General features: G+C 40.0%; 1 protein-coding gene across 1 annotated transcript; it reads right to left on the reverse strand.

Annotated features, from left to right (window-relative positions):
* Positions 1 to 449: 449 nt before the first annotated feature.
* Positions 450 to 27,516, reverse strand: LOC148133605 (vomeronasal type-2 receptor 26-like). The gene is made up of 12 exons (XM_087951682.1): positions 27,179 to 27,516; positions 24,880 to 25,024; positions 24,165 to 24,398; positions 22,865 to 23,083; positions 13,015 to 13,025; positions 12,637 to 12,879; positions 6,965 to 7,210; positions 6,011 to 6,155; positions 4,883 to 5,719; positions 2,727 to 2,945; positions 2,101 to 2,230; positions 450 to 1,354 (listed from the first exon to the last, which is right to left on the reverse strand). Exons 1-12 carry the CDS (start codon positions 27,514 to 27,516, stop codon positions 450 to 452), a joined length of 3,672 nt encoding a protein of 1,223 aa, XP_087807808.1.

Consider the following 27,516-nt stretch of genomic DNA (forward strand, 5'->3'; position numbering starts at 1 on the left):
TCCATCCAAACCTTAATTCGTGGTCCTCTAATTCAGGTAGTCTCTTATTCTGGAGGTTCACCCACTCTTTTAACCAGGCCAGACAATATGGCTCAAAATACAATTTCAGGTCTGGTAAACCCACCCCGCTTTTCCTTAGGATCTTGTCCTAGTTTGTATGTAATTCATGGTTTTTTCCTTTGCCATATAAACTTAGAAATATCTGAAATAAGAAACACATCTTTAATAACAAGTTTTCCGTACATACAGGGCATGGGACCTTGCTAAGGACACTTCGAAAACATGAAAAACAAAAGACTGATCACAGGAGTATTGTAAGCAGTTGCAGAACTTGATAAGGAATTCTTTTGTGGACAAATTCCTCCTTCACGACATCATTTATTAGAAATATTATCATATTTTAAATATGCCACAAAGATAAATACAAATGAGGCTAATCCTAACATTAATTAGAAATTCTTGTTTCTTACTATATTTTCTTTACAATTAAGATGGGGCCTCAGTATTATAACATAGCATTTGGGAAGAAAGATACAAACCAAGAGACCAGCCCCAGAGGCCAAGATGGAGAAGATCTCCACTACCACCATGGACTTCCCTTTGGTGCTCAGGTAGGTAGGGAGGAAGGTGATCCAAACACTGCAAAAGACCAGCATGCTAAAAGTAATCAACTTGGCTTCATTAAAACTATCAGGCAATTTCCTAGCTAGAAATGCCACTGTGAAACTGACAAGAGCCAAAAGTCCTAGGTAAGAGAGGACACCATAAAACATTACAGTTGAGCCTTGCTTACATTCCAAGATGATCTCTCCAAACAAGGAGTGGAAGTCCAAGTTAAGAAATGGGGGAGAGGTTCCCAGCCAAGTGGCACAAAGAAGGGCTTGGACCAGGGGACAGGCTATGATAATGGAGTTGGACAGTGGTTTTCCTAAGAGTTTCCTTGTCTTGTTCCCTGGATTGGTGGCCATGAAGGCCAGAACCACCATGACAGTCTTTGCCAACACAGAGGAAACTGCAAGAGAAAAGAGAATGGCAAAGGCAGATTGTTGGAAGAGACAGGTGACCTTCCCTGGTTGACCAATGAAGAGGAAGGAGCAGAGGAAGCAGAGCAGAAGGGAGACTAGGAGGGTGTAGCTGAGACCTCGGTTGTTGGCTTTGACAATCGGTGTGTCATGATGTTTATAGAAAATCAGCAGGACTGCAGAAGTGATCCCAGATAGAAAAAGAGCAAGAAAAACTAATATGTATCCCAGGGTGTCTTGATAGGCAAGGAAGTGGATCTTCCTGGCAATGCATTTGTCCTTGTCCTTGTTGGGAAATTGGTCTTCTGGGCAGGATTCACAATGAACTGCATCTGAAATCAAAATTCTTTGTTTTTTGATATGCATATTTCCTTTCTGCTATTGACTTACCTACAAAGGGATTAAATAAAGAACCCACTGTGCAATTTATGGGGCATCTAAAAGAGCATATCCTTCATTTATGATGATACTGATTAACCAGCGATGAGGATTTGTTCCATTCCAGCTATCCATTCAATGTGCACTTCCATGGGTAATTACTTCCTCTTTTATCTCTCACTTTATATTGGAACCAACAGAAGAATGACAGATCTGTTATCCAGGAATGCTGCTATTTTAATTCTTGGTATAATATCCCTGCCTTAACCTCTCTGCTTTGTACTTCAAATTTGTTCATTCAGACTTTTTTGATCCTCCTCTATCAAAGCGGTATAGATAGATGGATCTCCTTTTTCTCTGGCAGGTCTATTTCCTCAGAGGTTGATAGAGCTGATGGAAGAAGCATGCACTAAATGATAAAAATTAAACCTTTGGATCACACACCACACTACCTCAGGAAAACATTGGAAGTTGGTTTTCCCAATTGGATGTTAGAGTGGAAATGCATGTTGGGGATTCACAAATTCTGCCCTCAATCTATCCTAATAGCAATTGCTGAGGATTAGAAAAATGTCCTCTGTGGTAGGGCAGTATGAGTGGATGTCAATCTCATCACAAATGACAACAAGGACAAAAATAGATTGATTTAATGAATGTCTTCCTTTGATTCTGGAGGTTTAAGGTTTAAAGTCTGGTCTACCTGTCTGATTAGAAAAGGCCCCTTCTGGACAAGCGTCACACTGGTAGCAGCAAACTTGCTTGCCCTCAGGAACTCTTCTCCTTTCTCCTGCCTGGCACCTCTTCCTGCCACACCTGGCAAAGGGGATGGTCTGAAAGAGAAATACCAATGAATTATTTAATTGGTTCCCACATTCCTATTTCTATGCTCTCTCTTAACAAATCTCTTCTAAACAAATTGTTCACTATTGTCTATCAAAAACCAGGAACAGCTGCTAGGGGATGCAGGCCAGTGAAACTCCCAATCGACCAACAGATGCTGGAGATTGGAACTGGGGTTTCATCCTGCAAAGGAAGGCTTGTGACTGAACCACAGCATTTCTAAAAGAAAGAACTATGAGGATGCAACTGAGCAGAAATGGTCCATGGAAATCACTGTTTTTTGCTGTAATTGCATTCTGCGTTTCAAACAGAAATTGTTCCCTTTGTGGAATGACACAAATCAGACCTCAAATGTGTTACATGAAAAGCAGATTTGTCATGAAATGACTGCCATGATTTCTGACTCAATTGAGTTAGAAGGATGTTCTGCATTTCAGGAAGAGAATGAATCTTTCCCAGAATTTACAACATTTCCTTGCAGCTCACCTTTGTGGCCCAGACAATTCCATCAGACTTAATGGTGAAATCCTGGCCTGGGGGAGCCTCAGGATTCACTTGCCCAACTTTCATGGGGACAAAAGATTGATTGGGGAGGAAAAGCCAATTGAGAAGGTCATAACGAGCAGATCCCAGTCCATCTTCTGAGAAGGAGACTTCATCTCCAGCACTGTTGTTGAACTGCACATTGCCCAAATAGGGAAGAATCTGAAATAAACGTGATCTTTAGAAATAGGAGTATTTGGTTAGAGCTATGGTTATGGCTTCTATCAGAACATGGTGACAATTTTGAGAAGATGAATTTATTTCTGAAAAGCTAGAGCAGGGGGTCCCCAACCACCGGTCCGTGGACCGGTGCAGGAATCTGGAACAAGTCCTACTGGGCCGCTGGCTTGCTAATGCGCCGCCATCGTTTTTTGATGAAAAGAGGTGCTTCCGGTGCGCGCTTTTCCGGGTAGAAAACTCACTGGAATCTATTTTTCCATCCATTAAGATGGCGGCGGGCTATCGGTGTGCGTGCCGGGCATGCCATAAAAGGTTGGGGATACCGGACATGAGGTGTAAAAAGGTTGGGGATCACTAGGGAGAGAATTCTCTTGGTGGAGAATTGTGGAAGCTGGAGTAACACCAAGTATTTACTCTGAAACTACAAAAAAAAAAATCTTTATCATTGGTCCTTTGTATCATGGTTTCTTCAAATAAAGCTTTACCAGAATAAGCACATATGAAAAATTTCAGTGCCACATTCCAAAATTAATCATGTGCTTTTCCTCCTGAGATATTTGATTACATGTAGTTTTAAATATTTACTTTATCCCAAGGTCTTATAACTGATAGATTCACTGTAGGAACGATTAAATGATTTGTATGGCAACAAAGTACAATTCCTTTGATTTTTTCTATCTGATAATCGAACAGAGCACAATGCAGGAACCATGTTTGATGAAATGGAGTCATGGAAAAGGAAGTGCTTGCCCTGATTTGTCTCTTCACTATTCAGAGAAGGTCAATGTTTATCTAGTAATGCAGAAAAGTCTGATGGGTTTGAGACAAGCAACCCATTAAGACTATTTTGAGTCCTTCTTTATGTGCTCAGGTGGCTGCATTCACACAAGCTGAGAAGTGCAATAAGCATAAAGCTGAACAAATGGGGGGAAGGGTCACGTAGGATGTTAAACTATAGAAACATAAACCAGGATTAAAATGAATTGAGTGTCTTTCTACAAGTTGGATTCAGGTTACATGCTGAGGGAAATGGAGGTTGTTCTGCAAATATGCCAACTAGGATTTCTTCTGACTTCTTGAAGCTTCTTTCTCAAACATAGACAAATTGTTGTTGTGGTCTCAGTTGACTTCTACTCCCTGTCATGGCTACCTCCTCAAACCCAGGAAAACTTTGAAGCCTTTCAGGACTTTATGAAGGTCTTTCTTCTTTTTTCTTATTTTTGTAATAACTTTTATTAATTAATTTCTATTAATTACATTTCATAGTGCTTAATAAATGAGTTTTCTCGGTATTTGATTTGCTTAATAATGCAGATTCCATTCTTACTTTCCAACCACTGGTAAAATAAGTTCCATGTCTGATCATATTCTGTGTCTTCTTTCTGTTTAATTTTCAATGTAAGTCTATCCATTCCTGCAGAGTCTAGTATCTTCTTAACTATCTCTTCCTTTTGCGGTCTTTCTTCATCTTTCCAATGTTGTAAAAAAATAATCCTCACAGCTGTTAAGACATGTGATACTAAATACATACTTTTCTGATCAAATTTTTCTGGTATCATCCCTAATAAAAATAGTTCAGCTATAAAATCTACATGTTTCCCTATTATCTTTTCTAGCCATCTTTGTATTTTTGCCCATAATTTTTTTTTATTTTATCACAAGGCCACCACACATAATAAAATAAGCCCATCTTTTGACTACATTTCCAACATTAGCTAGACATACTTTTAAACATTTTAATGAACCTTCACTTCTCTTTTCCTCTCTCTCTAACCTCTTCCAACAAAACATTATTCTTAACTCATATTTTTCTAATAATTGCTTTTAATATGCATTGATATGATAACATGCGGATATTGAATCAGTAACTGAAGAAATGCCTATGGGAAACGTCCTCTTTGAGCAGCCACAGATATTACCTGCCATGTCTGGATATTTGAGATCCTCTTTCCAAACCTCATCACAGTTGGTCGGGCTCCGGATCCAAACATTGCATGTAATGCATGTGCCACAGCATAAATGGCATTGTAGATATTGTAACTTTCACCTGTCATTCTTGTTTCAAAAATGTAATTGGGCAGATTCTGCACATTCTCCTTTCCTGTACATTGTTTTTCCCCATTTGGAGGGATCTCTCCTGATATATGGATCTTGCAGCCAAAAACCAATTCCCACCATAGAGGGAGAAAGACATCTCCTTGAGGGTTCAAAGGGTCTAAAGACAGAACAAAATGATTGAATTCTGAGACATCCCCGGTGTCGTCTCTGAAATGCAAGGCTCCATGAAAAGCCTTTACCAGGAGCAATATGTCCTCAGATTCCTCCACACTAAGTTTCCAATGGGAGGTTAAGATCCAAACATTCTGAAATGTTCTCTTGGTTGATTTTACATGGAGAAACAAAATTGTCTGTACACTTAAACTACAACCATAGTCTCCAAAAAGAAGAATCACTTCAGTTTTTGACCAAATCTTGAAACTGAGAACTAATTTTTCCATTATAGTCTCAAAATCATGTGATTTCAACCTTTCAGAGAAAGCCAGGCAGATCTCCTTCTCCTGGAGCATTGGGGTCAGAGTTGAGATGAAACGTTCTCCCCTCTCATCTTCAGGGGCCATAAGCCCAACCCAGTTCCACCGGAAATGCAGGAGCAGCTGGACTAAACCCACATATTGAGAAGATTCTTTAGGATTAATCCGGAAGAAGGAAGGATAAACTCTTCTCTCTCCCTGAGAGAACTCAAAGCCAACACCAAGCTGGAGAAAATGAAATTATTTTTCAAAAACAAAGTAAAAGTTGACGTTCACTTTAGGGATCACTAGTTACACATTTTAATTGGTTGAGGTATGTTGGAAGACAAGAGAAAAAAAACTAACAATCGGATTCAGAGAATAAATGGCACTAAAATGATGGCCACTTTTTAATAAAGAATTAACTAACAGTCACATGCTCATGATATGCCTCCCCCAAAAAACCCTTCCTCTCTGCTTTTGAGTAACCTTCTGATCTCTGTCTACTCCATACTGTATCCAAGAGAGCTCTCTTACCTGTGAGACCTTAAAGATGCTGAAGATGGAATCCATCTGCCTTGAGGATTTGGGATTGAGGCCACCAATGATGGAGAACAGAGTGCCCTTCGAGCCACACTTGTAACCCGGAACCACTTGGCCTTGTGAGGAGAGCATGGAAAGGCTGTTTAAGGAAATAACTATCTCCCTCTGGCAATGGCCATAGATGTGGAAGCCAAGGGTGATGTTGGGAGTAGAAGAAAATCCTTATTGACCTGGGAGACAGCAAACCTTAATGCAAGGATCTGCTGGTAGTTACTAGGGATGAGTCTATAGTGCAAAAAATACAGGGAATATTACAGTTAAGGTTGTTTGCTTGTAGAGTTTGCTTCAGTGTTTGGTTTGGTGCAGCAACATCCAAATTGGTTTGGGTTTTTTTTAAGGATCTTTCTCAGCTAAACCTGAATGCTGCCATTCTATAATGGAAGAAGAAGGGTGGGGAGAGTTGGTACAAGTAACCCTTTTGATGTAACCTGAATATCTTAAGCCTTGTATTGAATCTGTATAACTTGCATACAATATATGACTGCAGCCAGATGTCTGGAACCATGTCACCTCTTGGAGAGATAGCAAGAGGAGAAGTGACCAGAAAAAATCCAGCTCTGAGAGAAACTTCCTGAAAAACTTTTCTAAGATACATTTCCAGAAAAGGGGGAGGGGGATTAACATGTTGTTTCTTTGCTTGATTAAATCCACATACATTTATCTGTTCCTGTATGCCTGGGGGTATCTTAGACTCTGCTTTGGCTAGTATCTGGATTACTCCTTTCAATAAAGAATTCCTTTTGAAGTACCTAGCTTTCAGAAGTTCAGAATTGCGGCTTATTTTAGGAGCTTGCTAGTTTACTGAGAAAAGGAGAAGATGTATATTACACTAAGACAGTGCAGAATACTAGAGGAAGTATTTTTGAAAGAGGTCCAGCTGAAACTTACTCATTATCAAAAAGAAGATTTGGTGTATTAAACTGTGGGACAGTAGAATTTAAACTAGCTGCCAAAGGCAAATTCCCACCAATAATATGATCACCAGGCCTATAGTAGCATTCCTCTAATGGGATATAATCCCTGAACACACACATGGTTTGTAGCCTCTTTGCTGTAGTTGGAGCCAGGAACCAGAAGAGCATCAGCATCAACCATACCATCATTCCTACCTGGTCATTCTTGTAAACTTCCCTCCTAGGACAGAAATAAAAGTTTAGGTAGAAACTGATTTGAAGGTTGAACTTGAAATTTCACTGGAGCTTTAGCAGATCAGACACCACCTATACCACCTGGATGGCCACAGAACAAATTTACAGCAAAGAGGCTTCCTCTTACCTGTGTTTGGGCTGTGATTATAAAGGAAACAAAGACATGTGAGTTTCTTCAAACCCAGAAGTGAGCTTTTTGCAAGACAGGCTAAGGTCTCATCTTTACCCCCATCTGGAGAACTCAGACATGTTTTTATAGCTTGGAAGTTTTGTATCTAGAAATCTACAGGGGATACACTAACAATTACTGTACTTCTGATGATTGCAAGGAAAAGCAAGTTTCTGTCCTTGTAGCAATAGCTTCTCATACACCCAACTGGAAAAAAAAAACATTCTTGTGTTTCTTGTTATGTCCAGAGCAGATGGAGTCATGCTGAAGTTGTGAATTTGACCTCCATGAACCAATATTTGATGGGCTGTTACAGAGAAAAGTCTGTCAACCTCTTCTCTAAAGCACCTGAAGGCAGGAGGAGAAGTAATGGATTGAACCATATCAATGAACGATCCAACTAGAACTAAGGAGAAATTTCCCAACAGGACAATAGATAGAATAGAATAGAATAGAATAGAATAGAATAGAATAGAATAGAATAGAATAGAATAGAATAGAATAGAATAGAGGAAGGAGAGGAGAGGAGAGGAGACAATTTTATTTATTTATTTATTTGTTTGTTTATTTTTTGTTTATTTGTTTATTTGTTTACTTTTGTCAATTGCTTACAAGATAATAGGTATCAGTAAAAACATAGTTTTGAATACATGAGATAGATACTTATAAGAAAAATAAAAAGAAACAATAGAAAAAGGATGGTAGGCACGTTGGTGCACTTATGCACGCCCCCTACAGGCCTCTTAGGAAAGAGGTGAGGTCAATAGTAGACAGTCTAAGGTTAAATTTTTGGGGGGTTTGGGGAAGAAACCACAGAGTCACGTAGAGTATTCCAGACATTGAGCACTCTGTTGCTGAAATCGTATTTCGTGCAATCAAGTTTGGTGTTATTAACCTTGAGTTTGTATCTATTGTTTGCTCTTGTGTTGTTATGGTTGAAGCTGAAGTATTCATTGACAGGTAGGACATTGCAATGTATGATTTTATATACTATACTTAGATAGGACTGAAGGTGGCATAGTTCGAGATTTTCTAGGTCTAGAATTTGAGTCTGGTGGCATAAGGTATTCTACAACGAGTAGAGGAGTGGAGAACTCTTCTTGTGAAATATTTCTGGACTTTCTCAACTGTGCCAATATCTGATACTTAATGTGGGTTCCAGACTGATGAGCTGTATTCGAGTATTGGTCTAGCAAATGTTTTGTATGCTCTAGTTATTAGTGTAATATTACCAGAGAAAAAGCTACGTAAGATTAGGTTAACAACTCTTAACGCCTTTTTGGCTATGTAGTTACAGTGGGCTCTAGCACTTAGATTATTAGAGATGAGAACTCCAAGGTCCTTGACAGAGTTTGAATCATCAATATGGTCTTGACTATTCATCCTGTATTTTATTTTCTGATTTTTTTTGCCAATATGTAGGACAGAGCATTTATTTGTTGAGATTTGAAGTTGCCATTTGTTTGACCATTCTGATACATAGTCAAGGTCTTTTTGAAGGGTAGCAGTATTCTCTGTGGTATTGAATAGCTTTACATCATCAGCGAAGAGAACGCAGTTGCTCTTAATACGATCACAGAGGTCATTTTTGTAGAGTTTGAATAGAGTTGGTCCTAGAACACTGCCTTGGGGGACACCACTATTGACAGGTAAAGAATTTGACAGGACACTGCCAATTTTGACCATTTGTTATCTGTTTGACAGGAATGCTTCTATCCAGTTATGCAGTTGTCCAGAGATACCATAAGATTTTAGTTTTAGGAGTAGTTTGTCATGTACCACTGAATCAAAAGCTTTACAGAAGTCTGTAGATTGCATCTATTGTTTTGCCCTGATCGAGTTCTGTAGTCCATATGTTTTTGCAGTGTAAGAGTTGCAGATTACAGGATAGTTTTTTTCTGAAACCAAATTGTTTATTAGAGAGTAGGTTGTTTGTCTCTAAGTGGAGGATAATGGATTGGTTAATAATTGATTCCATGACTTTACAGGTGACGCAGCATTAGAAGATTGGTCTGTAATTTTCAGCTAGGCTGGGGTCTCCCTTTTTGAAGATGGGGATGACTGTGGCTTGTGACCATAGGTTAGGCAAGGAGCTGGTCCTGAAAGATTTTTCAAAGATTATGCTTAGAGGTTCTGCTATGGCAGTGGATAGCATTTTTTAAGAAGTACGCATGTATTCTGTCCGGTCCAAAACCATAGAGATGGTTTTAGATTTTGTAGTGCTTTTTCAACATTGTCTTCTGTGAAATCGATATGTATTAGATCACTGTAGTTGTTTGTGGTTCGACTAGGAAATACTGGGCATGATCCATTGCTGTTTACAAATACTGAGCCAAAGAATGGGTTAAAGATGTTGGCTTTAATGGTGTCATCATTACAGTCTTTACCATTAGGTCCTTTCAGGGGTGGGATGGACCTTCAGTCTTTTAGTTTGTTGTTTACAAAATTGTAGAAAGCACAGGTGGAATTTGTGTGTAGAAGGTTTTCCTCTTGTTTAATGTGATAATTGGTGCATTCAGTCTTTATCTGGTGGAATAAATATACTTATACCTATTGTTTTGTAAGTGATTAAATCAAAATAGATAAATAACAAATAAATAATGGTAGCTTTTTCTCTGGTAATATTGCACTACTAACTAGAGTATACAAAACATTTGCTAGACCAATTATTAAACATTTATTTATTTTATTGATTTGATTTGATTTGTCAATCACTTACAGGATAATGGGTATGGGTGTAGGCATTAGTGGGAATGCAGGAAGTAGGTGCGGATGAATGGGGACGGTGGGACAGGGATGGTAGGGATGATGGTGTGCTCTTGCACATCCCTTACAGGCCTCTTAGGAATGGGTATTCTTTTCCTTCCTTCCTTCCTTCCTTCCTTCCTTCCTTCCTTTCTTCCTTCCTTCCTTCCTTCCTTCTTTCCTTCCTTCCTTCCTTCCTTCCTTCCTTCCTTCCTCCCTCCCTCCCTCCCTCCCTTCCTTCCTTCCTTCCTTCCTTCCTCCCGCTCCCTCCCTTCTCAAGGTAAATTGCCTCAAACTTGATTGCAGGAAATACGACTTCAGCGACAGAGCGGTCAATGCCTGGAATATTCTACCAGACTTTATGGTTTCTTCCCCAAACCCCAAAAACTTTAGACTGTCTACTGTTGACCTCACTTCTTTCCTAAGAGTTCTGAAAGGGGGTGTGCATAAGTGCACCAATGTGCCTACTGTCCCTGTCCTAATGTCCCCTTTTTATTCCTAGCCATTTCATGTATTTTTACTCATGTTTATACTTATACCTGTTGTCTAATACATGCTTGACAAAATAAATAAAATAAATAAATAAATAAAGTTGAGATGAAGCCAGAATGAATCATCCTTGAGAGATAGGATTGTTCACCTACCTCTGAAAGAGGACTCAGTTTGACTCCTACTCAAGGAACAATGGCTGGACCACATCATACTGGACCACACACAGATACACTTAATTGAGTTAAAGTTTACTTTAAGAAATAGCACAGTCCAATAAATAGTCCAGGTCATATACATTTAACAGTCCAAAGAATATCCAATTACAAAGTCTTCTTACCGGTTGCCTTTGTCATTTACAGTAAACAAAGATATCAAAATATAAGCACAACAGAGAACCTTAGATAGCAACAGAATGTCACAGATACAGAATGTCAGAGAGGCAGAATGTCAGAGATACAGAATGTCAGAGAAAGTAAGCTATGATCTCTAGCTCCCTCTTATGGAAATTTGCTACACAACCAACCAATCGGAATATAGTACAAATCAACACAGGACTTTGTCTTAATGCTACAAATATACATTGTTGGCTTATATATTGCCAACCCAACTAATTGATGGACAGATTCCTAACAATCAAGGCTGCAGATAAACACTGATATTGAACCCAATCCTTTAAAACACTACCTTAAAAATAAACTAAATAAAATAAGGAACAAAATAAGAAAATTTCCTCCTTGAAATAATAAACACATGGTTTTATCCAGTTTAACATTTTTTTATTAGGTCATAAGATGAAATACAAAATACAAAAGTAAATAGAAAACACAGTAGGGAGGAAGGGGGAGAGAAATTGGGGAAAAGAAAAGAAGAAACATTGTCTTCCATCTCCCTCTGTTGCAATAAAATATAGCATTAACGTCAAACCACAACTTTTTGTTTTCCCATAATAATATAAATTAGCCATTTCTATAAAAACATATCAATCTCATTGACAAAACCCAAAATCAAAGTTTAATTTTTTTCCACTTCAAGCTCACAAGTAGTCTCCATGTGGAAACAAAAGTACTTGAATTCTTTCCTTTAATCAAAATAGTTGATTTAGCCATTTCTGCCAACTTCATCAACTTCTGTAGCCATTCATCCATAGTGGGAATCAAAATGTCCTTCCATTTTTGTGTGTATAATAGTCTTGCTGCTGTATATATAAGATCCAAGTTCCAAGTTTTTTTCTCAACGTCCTCTTCCATTAAACCCAAAAGAAAAGTTTCTGGTTCCATTTTTATTTTTGTTTTAAGAATTTTCTGTATTTTAATATGAATCTTACTCCAAAATTTCTTTGTTTTATTTGGGCTTGAGTTTTTTGTTAAAAAAGGATCTTCTTTGAATAAACTTCAATGGTTTTCTTAGAAAGGAAAAATGTCTTTCCATACATACCATGGGTTGTATTATACTCCCTATCATCCCTCTCATGCTTACTTTGCTCTTTGCAAGCCTTCCCAATTGCTCCTCTTTTACCCTTCTAATTCAGGTTCTCTCTTGGAGAAACTTCTTCAGGTGTGGTAAACATTGCTGATACCAGGACTACAGCGGGGGAGGGTCTCCTCAAAGATTTACCATAGGCCATTATTCATGAACAACGATGATTCCAAAATTAAGGGAGATTTTTACAACTCCTAAACCCTGGAAAAAGATTGAGCTTTTATTTGAGTTTTCCACCATGACTTGAAATAATATTATAATTCAACTTCTTCACTAGGCCAACACCATTTCTAATGTGTTGTCCCTGTTTTCTTTTGCTGTTATTTGTCATCTTCCTGATGAACAGTTCTGGAAAGATTGAGAATTCCAGCCCATTTTAAGAGCTCGGTATTTTATTGAGAAAAGCAGAAAATGTGAACAACACTAGGACACTGCAAAATACTGGAAGAAGTATTTCTGAAAGGAGTTCCTGAATTTAAGGCAAAGGGAACCTATGTCTACATATTTCCTCTCCAGATGAAACTTACACAAATGGTAGAGAAAGCATGAATGGGTCATTTTGAAAATCTGGAACTTTGGAGGAAATGATGGTTCCCAGAGGCAAATTCCCACCAATAATGAGATCACCAGTCCTATAGTAGCTTTTCTGTGTTTGGAAATATTTCCTCAACACAAAGTGGTTTGCATCCACTTTGCAGAAGTTGGAGGCAGGAGCCAGAGGTTCAGCAGTAGCAGGAGAGGCAGCCCAGTCATTCTTATCATCTTCCTTCCTAAATCAGAAATCAAGATTCATGCAGAAGCTGAATTGCAGGAAATCTCACCAAAGCTTTAGCACAGTGGACAACATCACCAATGCCACCTGGATGGCCACAGGACAAATTTATATCCACTGTGCTTTCTCTTACCTGTCCTTGGGCTATGACCAAAGAAGAAAACAAAGCATGTGGGTCTCATTCACACCCAGGAGGTAGCACACTGCAGGAAAGATAAAGTGACATTTATTTATTTATTTATTTATTTATTTATTTATTTATTTATTTATTTATTTATTTGATTTGCCAATTGTTTACAAGATAATAAGTATAAGTGTATACATAGTTGTGAATACATGAAATGGGTACATATAAGAAAAATAAAAGAATAAGAGAAACAATAGGACAGGGACGGTAGGCACGATGGTGCGCTTATGCACGCCCCCTACAGACCTCTTAGGAAAGGGGTGAGGTCAATAGTAGACAGTCTGAGGGATGAATATGAGCAAACAAAAGCAGCCTGTAAAGATGGTATGGAAAAAGCCTTTCTATTTTTAGAAATGGCGCTGGTTAACTATGAACAGACAATGCGGCAGATGGAATTACAACAAGAAGAAGACGAAGACACCATCTTTAATGAATCCCAAAATTTACCTAAGGAAGAAGGAAGGAAGAAAGCGAGGAAAATGAAGGACTTAAGATCTAAAAAAACATTTAAGAAAGAGAAAAATATGATGCAAAATAAATATAATGATAGCAAACAAGAGAAAAAGGGAATACAACAGAGAAGGGATGCCAGCAAGACAGAGGTTAGGAGAAGGGGGGTAGGAAGATCGGGTGGGGGAAGAAAGAAAGGGGAAAGGCGGAGAAAAGCCACAAAGTTTTAAAATTGGATGGGAAAAGAGGAATCTTTTTCAGGGATAAAGGGTAAAGTATAAATTTTCTTAAAAAAGATTTTGCAAGGTACATAAGACGGTATTGTAATATTTGTATTAGAAATAGAAAATTAGAATGGTTTAAGAGTTAATAAGAAGTTAAAATGTTGAAATGTTTAATAATGATTGATTTTTAAAATGTAATAAAATATTGAAGGGAAAGGCAATTAGAATGTTATAAGATTTATTATTTAGATTTATTATTTAACTACGTATTTAGGAGGATACTATGTATTTAAACATTTCCGATTTATTACTCTGTTTTTTATTGTTATTAAAAGTAAAAATTAATTGATAGAATGTACCAAGCAGAATCAGATTGGATATTAGGTGTCATTTTAAATGTTAATCTAATATTTAGGGAGGGGATAGAAAGGCATCATACTCTGATTAGAGATTTCAGGAGAAATTCTTTTTTTTTCAGTATAAGGAATGAGATAGAGTGATAATAAAGGATGGGCAAAAGATACAAATATAATGATTTAAATTAAGATGGATTGAATAAGATAGAATTATGAAGAGTGAAATGTGTGGAGAAGTATATATAGAAGATACAGAATGGTAAATAAAATAGGTAATGATCTGTAAGATGAGCATGAATATAATTAAAGCCCATATAAAGAGAGGTACCGGGGGCCAAGTTACTTTACTAAAAGATTTTTTATATGTTTGTTTGTGTCTGTTTATGTTTTTGAGAAGTATTGGTGAAACCTTTTAGAAGCATAGAAAGAAAATGACGATAATCAAGTCAGAAAGAAATAGAGGACAAGAGATGTTTTTTATGTTTATTTAGAAATGGTTTAAAATAGAATTGTATTGTATAAGATAAGGTTTTATCTGACTTGTAAAATTTATAATGGAAAAAGGTTCAAATATGTAATGGTTGATGATGATTTGTTTGTTTTTGAAATTAATAAAACTTTGTTTTTAGAAAAAATTGTAGACAGTCTAAGGTTAAAGTTTTTGGGGTTTGGGGAAGAGACTACAGAGTGGGGTAGAGTATTCCAGACATTGACCACTCTATTGCTGAAGTCGTATTTCCTGCAATCAAGTTTGGTGCGGTTTACTTTGAGTTTGTATCTATTGTGTGCTCTTGTGTTGTTATGGTTGAAGCTGAAGTATTCATTGACAGGTAGGACATTGCAATGTATGATTTTATATACCATGCTTAAGTCAGACCGAAGACGGCGTAATTCAAGGTTTTCTAGTTTTAGAATTTCAAGTCTGGTGGCATAAGGTATTCTACAACGAGTAGAAGAGTGGAGAACTCTTCTTGTGAAATATTTCTGGACTTTCTCAATTGTGCTAATATCAGATACGTAATGAGGGTTCCAGACTGATGAACTGTATTCGAGTATTGGTCTAGCAAATGTTTTGTATGCTCTGGTTAGTAGTGTGATATTACCAGAGAAAAACTACGTAGGATTAGGTTAACAACTCTTAATGCCTTTTTGGCTATGTAGTTGCAGTGGGCTCTAGCACTTAGATCATTAGAGGTGAATATTCCAAGGTCCTTTACAGAGCTTGGGTCATCAACAAGATCTTGACTATTCAGCTTGTATTTTATTTTCTGATTTTTTTTGCCAATATGTAAGACAGAGCATTTATTTGTTGAGATTTGAAGTTGCCATTTGTTTGACCATTCAGATACATAGTCAAGATCTTTTTGTAGGGTAGCAGTATTGTCTGTGGTATTGAACAGCTTTACATCATCAGCGAAGAGAACGCAATTGCTCTTAATATGATCACAGAGGTCATTTATGTAGAGTATGAAGAGAGTTGGTCCTAGAACACTGCCCTGGGGGACACCACTATTGACAGGTACTGGATTTGATAGGACGCTCCCGATTTTGACCATTTGTTGTCTGTTTGACAGGAATGCTTCTATCCAGTTATTCAGTTGTCCAGAGATACCATAGGATTTTATTTTTAGAAGTAGTTTGTCGGTGTACCACTGAATCAAAGGCTTTACAGAAGTCTATGTAGATTAAGTCTATTGCTTTGCCCTGGTCGAATTGTGTCGTCCATATGTTTTTGCAGTGTAAGAGTTGCAGATTACAGGATAGTTTTTTTCTGAAACCAAATTGTTTATTGGAGAGTAGGTTGTTTGTCTCTAAGTGGAGGATGATGGATTGGTTAATAATTGATTCCATGACTTTACAGGTGACGCAGCATAAGGAGATTGGCCTATAATTTTCAACTAGGCTTGGGTCTCCCTTTTTGAAGATGGGGATGACTGTGGCTTGTGACCATAGGTTAGGCAAGGAGCTGGTCCTGAAAGATTTTTCAAAGATTATGCTTAGAGGTTTGGCTATGGCAGTGGATAGCTTTCTTAAGAAGTAGGCACATATTCCATCCGGTCCAATAGATAGAGATGGTTTTAGATTGCGTAGTGATTTTTCGACATTGTCTTCTGTGAAATCGATATGTATTAGATCATTGTTGTTATCTGTGGTACGGCTAGGAAATACTGGGCATGATCCATTGCTGTTTACAAATACTGAGCCGAAGAATGTGTTAAAGATGTTGGCTTTAATGGTGTCGTCGTTGCACTCTTTACCATCAGGTCCTATCAAGGGAGGGATGGACCTTGAGTCTTTTAGTTTGTTGTTTACAAAATTGTAAAAAGCACGGGTGGAATTGGTGCTTAGAAGGTTTTCCTCTTGTTTAATGTGATAATTGGTGCATTCAGTCTTTATCTGGTGGCATAAATTTTTGTATCAGTTTTTGAAATTGGCAACGTGATCAGATTTGTTTTTCCGCCAGAGTGATCTCTTTTTGGATTGAAGTTTCCTTATTGTTATGGGTAATCCGCTGGTTTGGACCAGTTCTGGCAGACTGGTAGTGGAAATTTTGACTGGCTCGGAGAAGGGCAAATACTACCTCTGGCTGGCCCCTCCCCTCCCTCCCCCACCCTTTCCAGGAGTCCTCACGCACCCCATTTTGGCTCCCAGGTAAGTTCAGGGAAGCTTGTTAGGCCCAAAACGGGGCATGGGGTGGTGATGGTGTGGTGTGCCCTCCCCCCGCGGTCTGATTTTGCTTCCAGAAGGCTGCAGGGAGGCTTACTTGGCCCAAAAAGGAGCACGGGGGGGTCGTCCCCTCCTGTGGCCTGTTTTTGCTCCCGGGGGGGTGAAGGAGACCGAGTGCTGCCTGTCACACCCCCTGACCACACTCACCCATCCGGTCATTAAGGAACAGTACCGGTTGTTAAATTATTTGAATCCTACCACTGGAGACATATCATTGCAGACACAGAGATGGGCTCATATTTACAGATTTTGAAAAGGAGGGAAAGTGTTACTTTTTATGTTCTTTTAAAGCTTTTAATAAAAAAAATATTTCAAAAAAGGAGAAGGGAGGCTACACAAAGGAGGGGAAGATGATGTGTGTTTGCATATTTATTATAATAATTCTCCTGACTTCCTGTTAGCTACAGAGAACAACGGTCTTAGTTGGAAGCAACTTTGCATCTTGAGATTGAGGGAGTCCTATGGGAATGTTCTGATCAAAATTACCCTAGACTCTGTCAGCAGAAAGGCTTAGGTTTCAAGATTTTACCCATGTGAATAGACAGGCAACTAGAAAATCCTGGAACTTTTATATACAGCAACTGCAACAAGATTATTACCTGCTCAAAAGTTGAAAGCTTTGACATCACCAAAAAAGAGGATACACCTTCATTTCATCATTTTTTTTTATAAAAGTCATCACATTGTAAATATGCCTCAAAGATAAATATAAATGAGGCCTATCCTTGCATCAGTTGTAGATTCTTGTTTCTTATATTTTCTCTACAATTCAGATCAGGCCTCAGTAGAATAATGTAGCATTTGGGAAAAAAGATACAAGCTAAGAGAGCAGCTCCAGAGGCTAAAATGGAGAAGATCTCAATAGCCACCATTGACTTCCCTTTGGTGCTCAGGTAGGTAGGGAGGAAAGTGATCCAAACACTGCAAAAGACCAGCATGCTAAAAGTAATGAACTTGGCTTCATTAAAACTATCAGGCAATTTTCTGGCCAGAAAGGCCACAGTGAAACTGATAAGGGCCAGGAAACCCAGGTAAGTGAGGACAGCATAAAACATTGAAGCTGAGCCTTCATTACATTCCAAGATGGTCTCGCCAACCAAGGAGTGAAAATCCATGTTGGGATATGGGGGAGAGGTTCCCAGCCAGGTGGCATAAAGAGCTGATTGGATCAGAGGACAGGCTAAGACAATGGAGTTGGTCAGTGATTTCCCTAAGAGTTTACTCATCCTGTTCCCTGGTTTGATGGCCATGAAGGCCAGAACCACCATGACAGTTTTTGCCAACACAGAGGAAATTGCAAGGGCAAAGAGAATAGCAAAGGCAGCTTGTCGTAAGAGACAGGTGAGCTTCCCTGGTCGACCAATGAAAAGAAAGGAACAGAGGAAGCACAGCAGGAGGGAGACCAAGAGGATGTAGGTGAGATCTTGATTGTTGGCCTTGGCAATCGGTGTGTCATGATGTTTATAGAAAACCATTAAAACTGCCACTGTGATCACAGAGACAGAAAGAACAAGAGATGTTAATATATATCCCACGGTCTCTTGATAGGAAAGGAAGTGGATCTTCTTGGCAATGCATTGGTTGTTGTCCTTGTTGGGATATTGGTCTTCTGGGCATGGTTCACAGTGAGCTGCATTTGAAATTAAGAATGTTTATCTAAGGATTTCAGGGGCATCTACCATGACCATGATCCCTCACCCAGAGATTATCTGTCACCTTTCTGTGTCCTCCTACCCACAAAGAGGATTTTACTTTAGGACATCAAAAAGTACAAATTATCCTTTACTCATGATGGTCCCGGGAGAAAATTAGCCAAAACCTTTGTTCAATTCCAGATGTCCCCCCTCTAGCCACTTCCATGAGTACTGTAACTTTCAGCTTGACGTTGTAGCCTGTTTCCCCCCACCCCCACACACTTTATATTAGGACCCACAGAAGACTCAGATGTGTTAGCCAGGAATCCTGCTATATTCTTCATTTGTACATTATGTGTTTATTATCATTACCTTAACTTCTCTGCTGTGCACTTCAAATCTGATTATTCAGACATTTCTGTGGCCCCTCCTGCTTTATCTAAGAGACATAGATAAGATGGGTCTCCTCCAGGGGTGGGCTTTAAAAATTTCAGCATCGGGTTCTCTGCTAGGTTGCTGGGTGGGCATGGCCTTGTTGGGGGCATTTTCACCTTCCCCAGGCTCCAGGGACTTTCCTCAAGCCTCTGGGAGGGCCAAAACTGCATCCCCTGGGCACCAGAGGTTCTCTGGAGGCTGGAAAAGGGCAGGGGTGGGATTCAAAATTTTTATCAACTGGTTCTGTGGGTGTAGCTTAGGTGGTGGGCATGGCTTCGTTGTCATGTGACTGGGTGGACATGGCTGGGTGGTCATGTTATTGGTTGGGTGTGGCCAACTCAGTATCACTCACATCGAGGCATGCATCTCCTCTCATGACTGTGAGGATGCTGCAACAGTCATACGTGTGAAAAATGGTCATAAGTCACTTTTCTCAGTGCCATTGTAACTTTGAATGGTCACTCCACACAAGCAAAGTACCAGCAAAGGAGGGAGAAAAATTCCAGAGACGTTCCTGAGACAGGGAGTCTAGTCCTGCCAAGAATGTAATAAGGGTTAATGGAGAGGCACTTTCTGTAAGCAACACCAGAATGCATCCTTCCTGCCTTCTTTACAGGATTAGGCCAGTAATTTCTTCTAACAACCGGTTCTCCGAACTGCTTAGAATGTTAACAACCGGTTCTAGCGAATAGGAGCAAACCTGTAGAATCCCATCCCTGGAAACAGGCCTGTTTTCAGACTTCCAGAACTTCCGGGAGGCCCATTTTTTGCCTTCCCCAGGCTCCAGAGGCTTTTCTTGTGTCTCTGGGAGGGTGAAAACTGCCTCTCCTGAGCTTTGAAGGCCCCCCAGAAGTAAGAAATGGACCCGTTTTTGGACTTCCAGAGCCTCTGGGAGGCCCATTTTCCCCCTCCCTGAGCCTCCACACAGGCCCAGCAGTTACCTCACATCCAAAATGGGCCATGTGGAGACTCCTGGGAGGGGTGGGGTAGGGCGGGAGAAGTGGGGTGGACAGGGTGGGTGGTGCCAGCCAGGGGTGGAATTTGGTGGTTTGCCAAACTAGCCATAACATTAGCTCTGGGTCTGCCCGAACCTGGGTGAACCTGTAGCAGCCCACTCCTGGTCTCCTCTTTTTCTGATAGGTCAATTTCCTCAGAGATTGATAGTGCTGACACAAGAAGCACACACTAAATAATAAAAATTAATGCTTCAATTTCATATCTGACTCCTTGAAACTGATGGGGTCTGCGGAGCAGTATGAGTTCATGCCAATCTTACCAAAAATGACAATAGCAAAAACAATTTACTAATACCACTCTATAAGACCACTGCATTCAGTTTTGGTCACCACACTGTAAGAAAGAGGTTGAGACTCTAGAAAAAGTGCAGAGAAGAGTAACCAAGATGATTAGGGGACTGGAGGCTGAAACATATGAATAACGGCTGCAGGAACTGGGCCTGGCTAGTCTGGTGAAGAGAAGGACCAGGGGAGATATGACAACTGTCTTCCAATATTTCAGGGGCTGCCACAGAGAGGAGGGGGTCAAGCTATTTTCCAAGGTACCTGAAGACCAGACAAGGAATAATGGAGGGAAGCTGAACAAGGAGAGATTCAACCTGGAAATAAGGAGAAATTTTCTGACAGTGAGAAAAACCAAACAATGGAACAGAAGTTTCCTTCAGAAGTTGTGGGAGCTTCCTCACTGGAGGCTTTCAAGAAGAGATTATCAGAAATGGTGTAGTGTCTCCTGCTTGGGTGAAGAGTTGGACTAGATGACCTATATCCTTTCCAACTTCTGTCAATCTGTCATTGGGTTTGAGATTTTGAAAGACTTAAATTTGGATGGCTTCCTGAGAAGGAAAAAAAAGCCTATCTGTCATATTCCAGATCATTTTATACCCCTCTGTCACCCCTCACTCCTTCTCTTTAATAATAATATATTAATATTATTAATAATATAATATAATATAATATAATATAATATAATATAATATAATATAATATAATATAATATAATATAATATAATATAATATAATATAATATAATATAATAAATAAATACAATACAATACAATACAATACAATACAATACAATACAATACAATACAATACAATACAATACAATATAATATAATATAATATATTAATAATAATAAAAATAAATGAGGCTGATAATGTGTAATTTCTTGTTTTTTACTATATTTTCTCTACAATTCAGATCTGGCCTCAGCAGAATAATGTAGTATTTGGGGGAAAAAATACAAGCAGCTCCAGAGGCCAAAATAGAGAAGATCTCCACAGCCACCATGGACTTCCCTTTGGTGCTAAGGTAGTTGGGGAGGAAGGAGATCCAAACACTGCAAAAGACCAGCATGCTAAAAGTAATGAACTTGGCTTCATTAAAGCTGTCCGGCAATTTCCTAGCTAGAAAGGCCACTGTGTAACTGACAAGGGCCAAAAGTCCTAGGTAGGAGAGGACACCGTAAAACATTACAGCTGAGCTTTGCTTACATTCCAAGATGATTTCTCCAAACAAGGAGTGGAAGTCCAAACTAAGAAATGGGGAGAGGTTCCCAGCCAGGTGGCACAAAGGACTGCTTGGATCAGGGGAGAGGCTATGACAATGGAGTTGGTCAGTGGTTTTCCTAAGGGTTTCCTTGTCTTGTTCCCTGGCTTGGTGGCCATGAAGGCCAAAACCACCATGACAGTTTTTGCCAACACAGAGGAAACTGCAAGGGAAAAGAGAATGGCAAAAGCAGATTGTTGGAAGAGACAGGAGAGCTTCCCTGGTTCACCAATGAAGAAGAAGGAGCAGAGGAAGCAGAGCGGAAGGGAGACCAGGAGGATGTACGTGAGATCTCGGTTGTTGGCCTTGACGATAGGTGTAATAATGTTTAGGAAAAATTGCCAGAACTGCTATTGTGATCACTGAGAGGAAAAAAGTAAGAAAAATAAAATATATCCCAGGGTGTCTTGATAAGGGAGGAAGTGGTTCCCCTTGGGCATATTCTGTGTAATAAAAATTAAAGCTTGGACTGCACACCAAACTTCCTCAGGAAAGATTGGAAGGCTGTTTTTGCAATTTGTTGTTAGAGTGGAAATCCAAGTTGGACATTCATAAAGTCTGCCCTAAAGCTATCCTGCCTGGAAGTGCTGAGGATCGGGAAAGACTCTGTGACCAGGGCAATTTAGATTGGTAAACTGAAAGGTTTTGCTGGAAGATAGGATTTCATGTCTATCTCATAAAAAATGACAATAACGAAAAATGACTTAATGAATGTTTTCTTTGATCTTAAAAGATTAACATTTGAAGTCTTACCTGTCTTGTTTGAAATGGTCCCTTCTGGACAAGCACCACACTGGTAGCAGCAAACCTCTTCACCCTCTGGAACTCTCCTCCTCTCTCTTGCATGGCACCTCTTCATGCCACACCTGGCAAAGGGCACCTTCTGAAACAGAAAACAGAAATACTTGAGATGACCTAAGCTGCATTCATTCTTTCCCCCATTCCTATTTCCTTTCCCTATTCCTACTTCTACATTCAGAATCTCTTCTAAAGAAATATATTGCCACTGTCAATCAGAAATCAAGAACAATCCTGAGGTAATCTTCCCTTTGACATTTCTGACAAACCCATAGATGTGGGAGATTGGATCTGCAATCTCAGCCTGCAGAGGAAGGATGACAATTTTTCTAAAAGAAACAACTGTGAGATTACAACTGAGTGGAAATGGTCCATGGAAATCACTGTTGCTTCCTGTAATTGCATCCTGTATTTCAAGGAGACAATGTTCCCAAGCCTAACTCTTTGTGGAATGACACAAATCAGACCTCAAATGTGCAAAGCAGATTTTTCATTAAATGACTGCCATAATTTCCGGCTTGATTATTGCTAAAGTTAGAAAGTTGTTCTGCATCTCAGTAAGAGAATGCATCTTTCTTTGTACTTGTAACATTTCTTTGAAGCCCACCTTTGTAGCCCAGACGATTCCATCAGATTTAATGGTGAAATCCTGGCCTGGAGGAGCCTCAGGATTTACTTGCCCAACCTTCATGGGGACAAAAGATTGATTGGGGAAGAGAACCCAGTTGAGAAGATCATAACAAGCAGATCCCTGTCCATCTTCTGAGAAGGTGACTTCATCTCCAGCACTGTTATTGAACTGCATGTTCCTCAAATAGGAGAGAATCTGAAATAAAAGAGACCTTCAGATATTGGAGTATTTGGGCTAGAGCCACAAATGAGATGTCATAGCTTCTACCATCACATAATGGCCATCTTGAGAAGATGGCTTTATATTTGAGAAGATAGTTTCATCTCCTAGTGGTGAACTGAGGAATCAGGTGTATTTAACTCTGAAACTAAATGTTTCCCCTTTATCGCTGGACATGCTTTCCAACTCCAATTTGATCAAAATACAAGAATTTGAATTCCACAATCTAAATTTAATTTTAGGCTTTTCCTCTTGTAATACTTGTAATACTTTCCAATAGTTCCTTTGCCCCAAGATCTTGTTAACTGATAAATGAATGTTTGAAATAAATAAATAATTTCTACCAGAGCCATTGAAAATTCCGCTGATTTTCTCTAGCTTGTTGCGAAAGGCTGCAGAATGCAGGGACAATGTTTGATCTACTGGGCCATGTTTAAGGAAGAATCTCAGATGGGGTCTAAGATGAATTGGTATGGGATTTAGCAGGCATTTAATCAGGAACTGAAAAAATTCATATGGGGAATTTCCGTTCTAAGCATCTGTGGACTGAGTCAAAAGCCTCAGAAATTACCTGCCATGACTGGACATTTGAGGTCCTCTTTCCAAGCCTCATGATGCTCGGTCGAACTCTGGATCCATACATTGCATGCAAAGCATGTGCCAGAGCATAAACAGCATTGTAGATATTGTAACTTTCTCCTTTCATGCTCCTTTCAAAAATGTAATTGGGCAGATTCTGCACATTCTCCTTTCCTGTACATTGTTTTTCTCCCTTTGGAGGGATCTTTCCTGATTTATGGATCTTGCAGCCAAAGACATATTCCCACCATGGAAGGAGAAAGACGTCTCCTTGAGAGTTCAAGGGGTCTAAAGACAGGAGGAAGTGGCTGAATTTTGAGACATCCCCGGAGTGGTCCGTAAAATGCAAGATCCCATATTAAAAGTTTTATATATGGCAATGTGTATTCAGATTCCTCCACACCAAGTTTCCAATGGGAAGTGAAGATACAAACTTTTCTAAAGGATAATGTTTTGAATTTTTCAAAAAAAAATGTACCACCCATATTACAGTGCTAATAACAGTTGAGTCTGCAAACATGATAAACAATTCTGCCTTAGGCCAGGTAAGGACATTGAAAATAAACTTGTTCTGAGTGATTTCAAAATTATCCAATTCCAGCATTAGAGTGAAGGCCAGGCGGATTTCCTTCTCCTTGAGCATTGGAGTCAGAGTTGAAATGAAACGTTCTCCCGTGTCATGTTCAGGGGCCAAAAGCCCAACCCAGTTCCACTGGAAATACAGGAGCAGCTGGACTAAACCCACATACTGAGTATATTCCTTGGGATTAATCTGGAAGAAGGAAGGATAAACTCTTCTCTCTCCCGGAGAAAACTCAAAGCCAACAGTGAGCTGTAGAAAAAGAATTTCTTTTTTCAAAGACAAAGTAAAAGCTTTCTGTTGACTTTAGTTGTTACCACTGTGTGGTTGATGGCCCTCGCAGTCAGGCTTAATCAGGATTAATCTTCTTTCCTTTTTTGCCATTTTTATTGGTTGTGGTACATCGGAAGAAAAGAGAAGAAACAAACAACCCAATATAGAGAATAAATGGCACTAAAATGATGGTTACCCTTTAATAAAGAATAAAATAAGAATCACAAGCTCATTAAATCCCCCACCCCAACAAAAAACTGCTTTTAGGTTCATACTTTGGCTTTTCTGTGTGCTTTTGATCTTTGTCCACTCCATACTGTATCCAAGAAAGTTCTCTTACCTGTGGGACCTTAAAGATGCTGAAGATAGAGGCCATCTGCCTTGAGGACTTGGCACTAAGACCACCAATGATGGAGAGCAGAGTGTCCTGAAAATCACATTTGTAACCTGGAACCACTTGGCCTCGTGAGGTGAGTATGGAGAAGCTGTTTAAGAAAATATATATCTCCCTCTGGAAATGGCCATAGATGTGGAAGACAAGGGTGATGTTCGGGAGCATCATCTTCCTGATGAAGATTTTGAGAATTCCAGCCCATTTTAACAGCTTGCTAATTTATTGAGAAAAGCACAAAATGTGTACTACACCGGGACAGTGCAAATACTAAAAGAAGTATTTCTGAAAAAATTCCCTGATTTTGAAACAAAAAACAAATATCTGCATGTTTCCACTCCAGCTGAAACTTACGTATTATGTAGATGACAAATCAATGTATTAAAGTCTAGGACAGGAGACTTTACAATGGTTCCCAGGGGAAAATTCCCACCAATAATGAGATCACCATGCCTATAGTTGCCTTTGCTTAAGTGGACATAATCCCTGAACACACAAATGGTTTGGAGCCTCTTTGCTGTAGTTGGAGCCAGGATCCAGAAGAGCAACAACATTAACAGTAGCATGACTCCAGCCTGGTCATTCTTATCATCTTCCCTCCTAGAACAAAAGCCAAGGTTTATGCATAAACTGATTTGAAGGTTGCTCCTGAAATCTCACTGTTACTTTAGCAGATCAGACACCACCTGTGCCACCTGGATGTCCCCAGGACAAATTTATAGCAACCATGCTTCCTCTTTACCTGTGTTTGGGCCATGACCATAGAGGAAACAAAGGCATATGAGTCTCTTCAAACCCAGGAGGGAGCTCTTTTCAAGACAGACTAAGGTGTCACATTCTGTCCGCCAGCTGGTGAACTCAGGTGTATTTTTTAAAATAAGTTTTATCCTGGAAGATCTTTGTGTCTAGAAATCCACAGGGAATACATGAAGAATGCCTATTGTTCTGATAATTGCAGAGAAAAGCCACTGTCCTATCCCCTTGGCAACAGCGTCTCTTCATGCAACAGAATGGAAAACATGTTTGTGTGTCTTCTTCTAATTCACAGAGCAGATGGAGTCATGGTGGAAGTTGTGTAGTTGACCTGCATGGAAATGACCCCTGCACGCAAGATTGATTTTGGCTTATGCCCTAGTTTGGTCAGATAACATGAGTGCTATTTTGGAATGGTAGCACAAGGCAGAAATGGAATTTGAGGAAGAATCTCAGGATATTAACTGTAATTTTTTTTGTAGGACTTGCAAATTTCTGTTGCTGCAGCTGGAGGGTAGGAATTGTCATCTGGGTGTTTCTTTTGGACTTTTGTGGTGCTGCTCCCCAAATTGCCGGGTCTGAAATTCTTTTCTTGAAGATTCATTCACAGGACCAGTTGGGATCATTTCTATTGTACTGCATCAGTATTCCTAAGAGGTCCTTAAAGAGGGCATGCATAAACGCAGTAGCATATCTACTGTTCCTGTCTTACTGTCCCCATTTATCTGTATTTATTTCCTTTGTTCTTGGTTATGTTCACACTTATACTTGTTATCTTCTACATGTTTGACCAATAAATAAATAAATAAATAAACAATCAAATGAACAAACTTTCTTGCTGCATGGCAACCTCCGTGTCTGAGCTTCTGGAGGGCATTTCACAGTGGACTCTGGGGTTCTCCAGACTTATGTTCTTGAGCAACGTCCATTTGCCATCCCTGGGAAAGGCCTTAGAGGCATTTCAACATGGCCTCCATCCTTCTTGGCTCAACTCAAAACAGACCACTTCCAACATGATCTGAAGAGGAGCTACCATGTTCCCTTTTGTCCTGACCAGATCATGGCCTGGTGACTTTTATGCTGCCCCTCAATGCAGGGAGGCCAGTCCACTCTTAGTGACTGATGGGGTTCCAAAGGGAACTGGGGATTATACCCCAGGCTCTGCTGCATGGTCCTTCTTAGGCCTCAGCCACTTCCTGGAATAGGAAAGCTACTGAGGCCTTGGATGGGATGCAATCCTCTTGAGCTCTGCTGAAGGAACATGAGGGATGAATCTGACTCAACATGAGCTAAAGCGGGGCTGACAAACTCCATTTCATTGAGGGCCAGATTGTTGTTGCCCACAGGGGAGCCAGGGGGAGCCTGGGTGTCTGGGTGAGCATGGCCAGGTTGGATGTGGTCCCTCATGTTGTGGGGTGGGACCAGCTGATCCACCGGAGGAGCCTCATTGACCTTCTCAGGCCACACAGGGTGTCAATGGACTCCACATCCCAACCCCACTTCCCCGAGGGCCTGGGCCCACTTGCCCCCTCCTCCTCCTCCTGGCTGCTGCTGCTGGGTCACTCTCCGTGCCCAGTCTGGCCATCCTGGGTTGGGGTGAGGGTTGGGGGACAGCAGGACTCCTACTGGAGGGGCTGCTACTGTTGGTGCCCCTGCTTGAAGATGAGGCAGGAGGTGAGGTGGGAGTGGCCTGGCTGTGGGGTTCTGAGATACGCTGGTGTAGGGCATGTGGGTCAGCTCTGGGGCTGGGCTCAGGCGAGGCAGAGTAGGGACGGGAGTCCTGGCTGCCTCCTGGGGATGGGTCTCCCTGCCTTTCACATAAAATGGGGCCAT

The sequence above is a fragment of the Notechis scutatus genome, chromosome 1 (genome assembly GCF_049901735.1).
Source record: "Notechis scutatus isolate UNSWTSFEM ecotype Mainland chromosome 1, rNotScu1.2, whole genome shotgun sequence".
In the NCBI taxonomy this organism is placed as follows: domain Eukaryota; kingdom Metazoa; phylum Chordata; class Lepidosauria; order Squamata; family Elapidae; genus Notechis; species Notechis scutatus.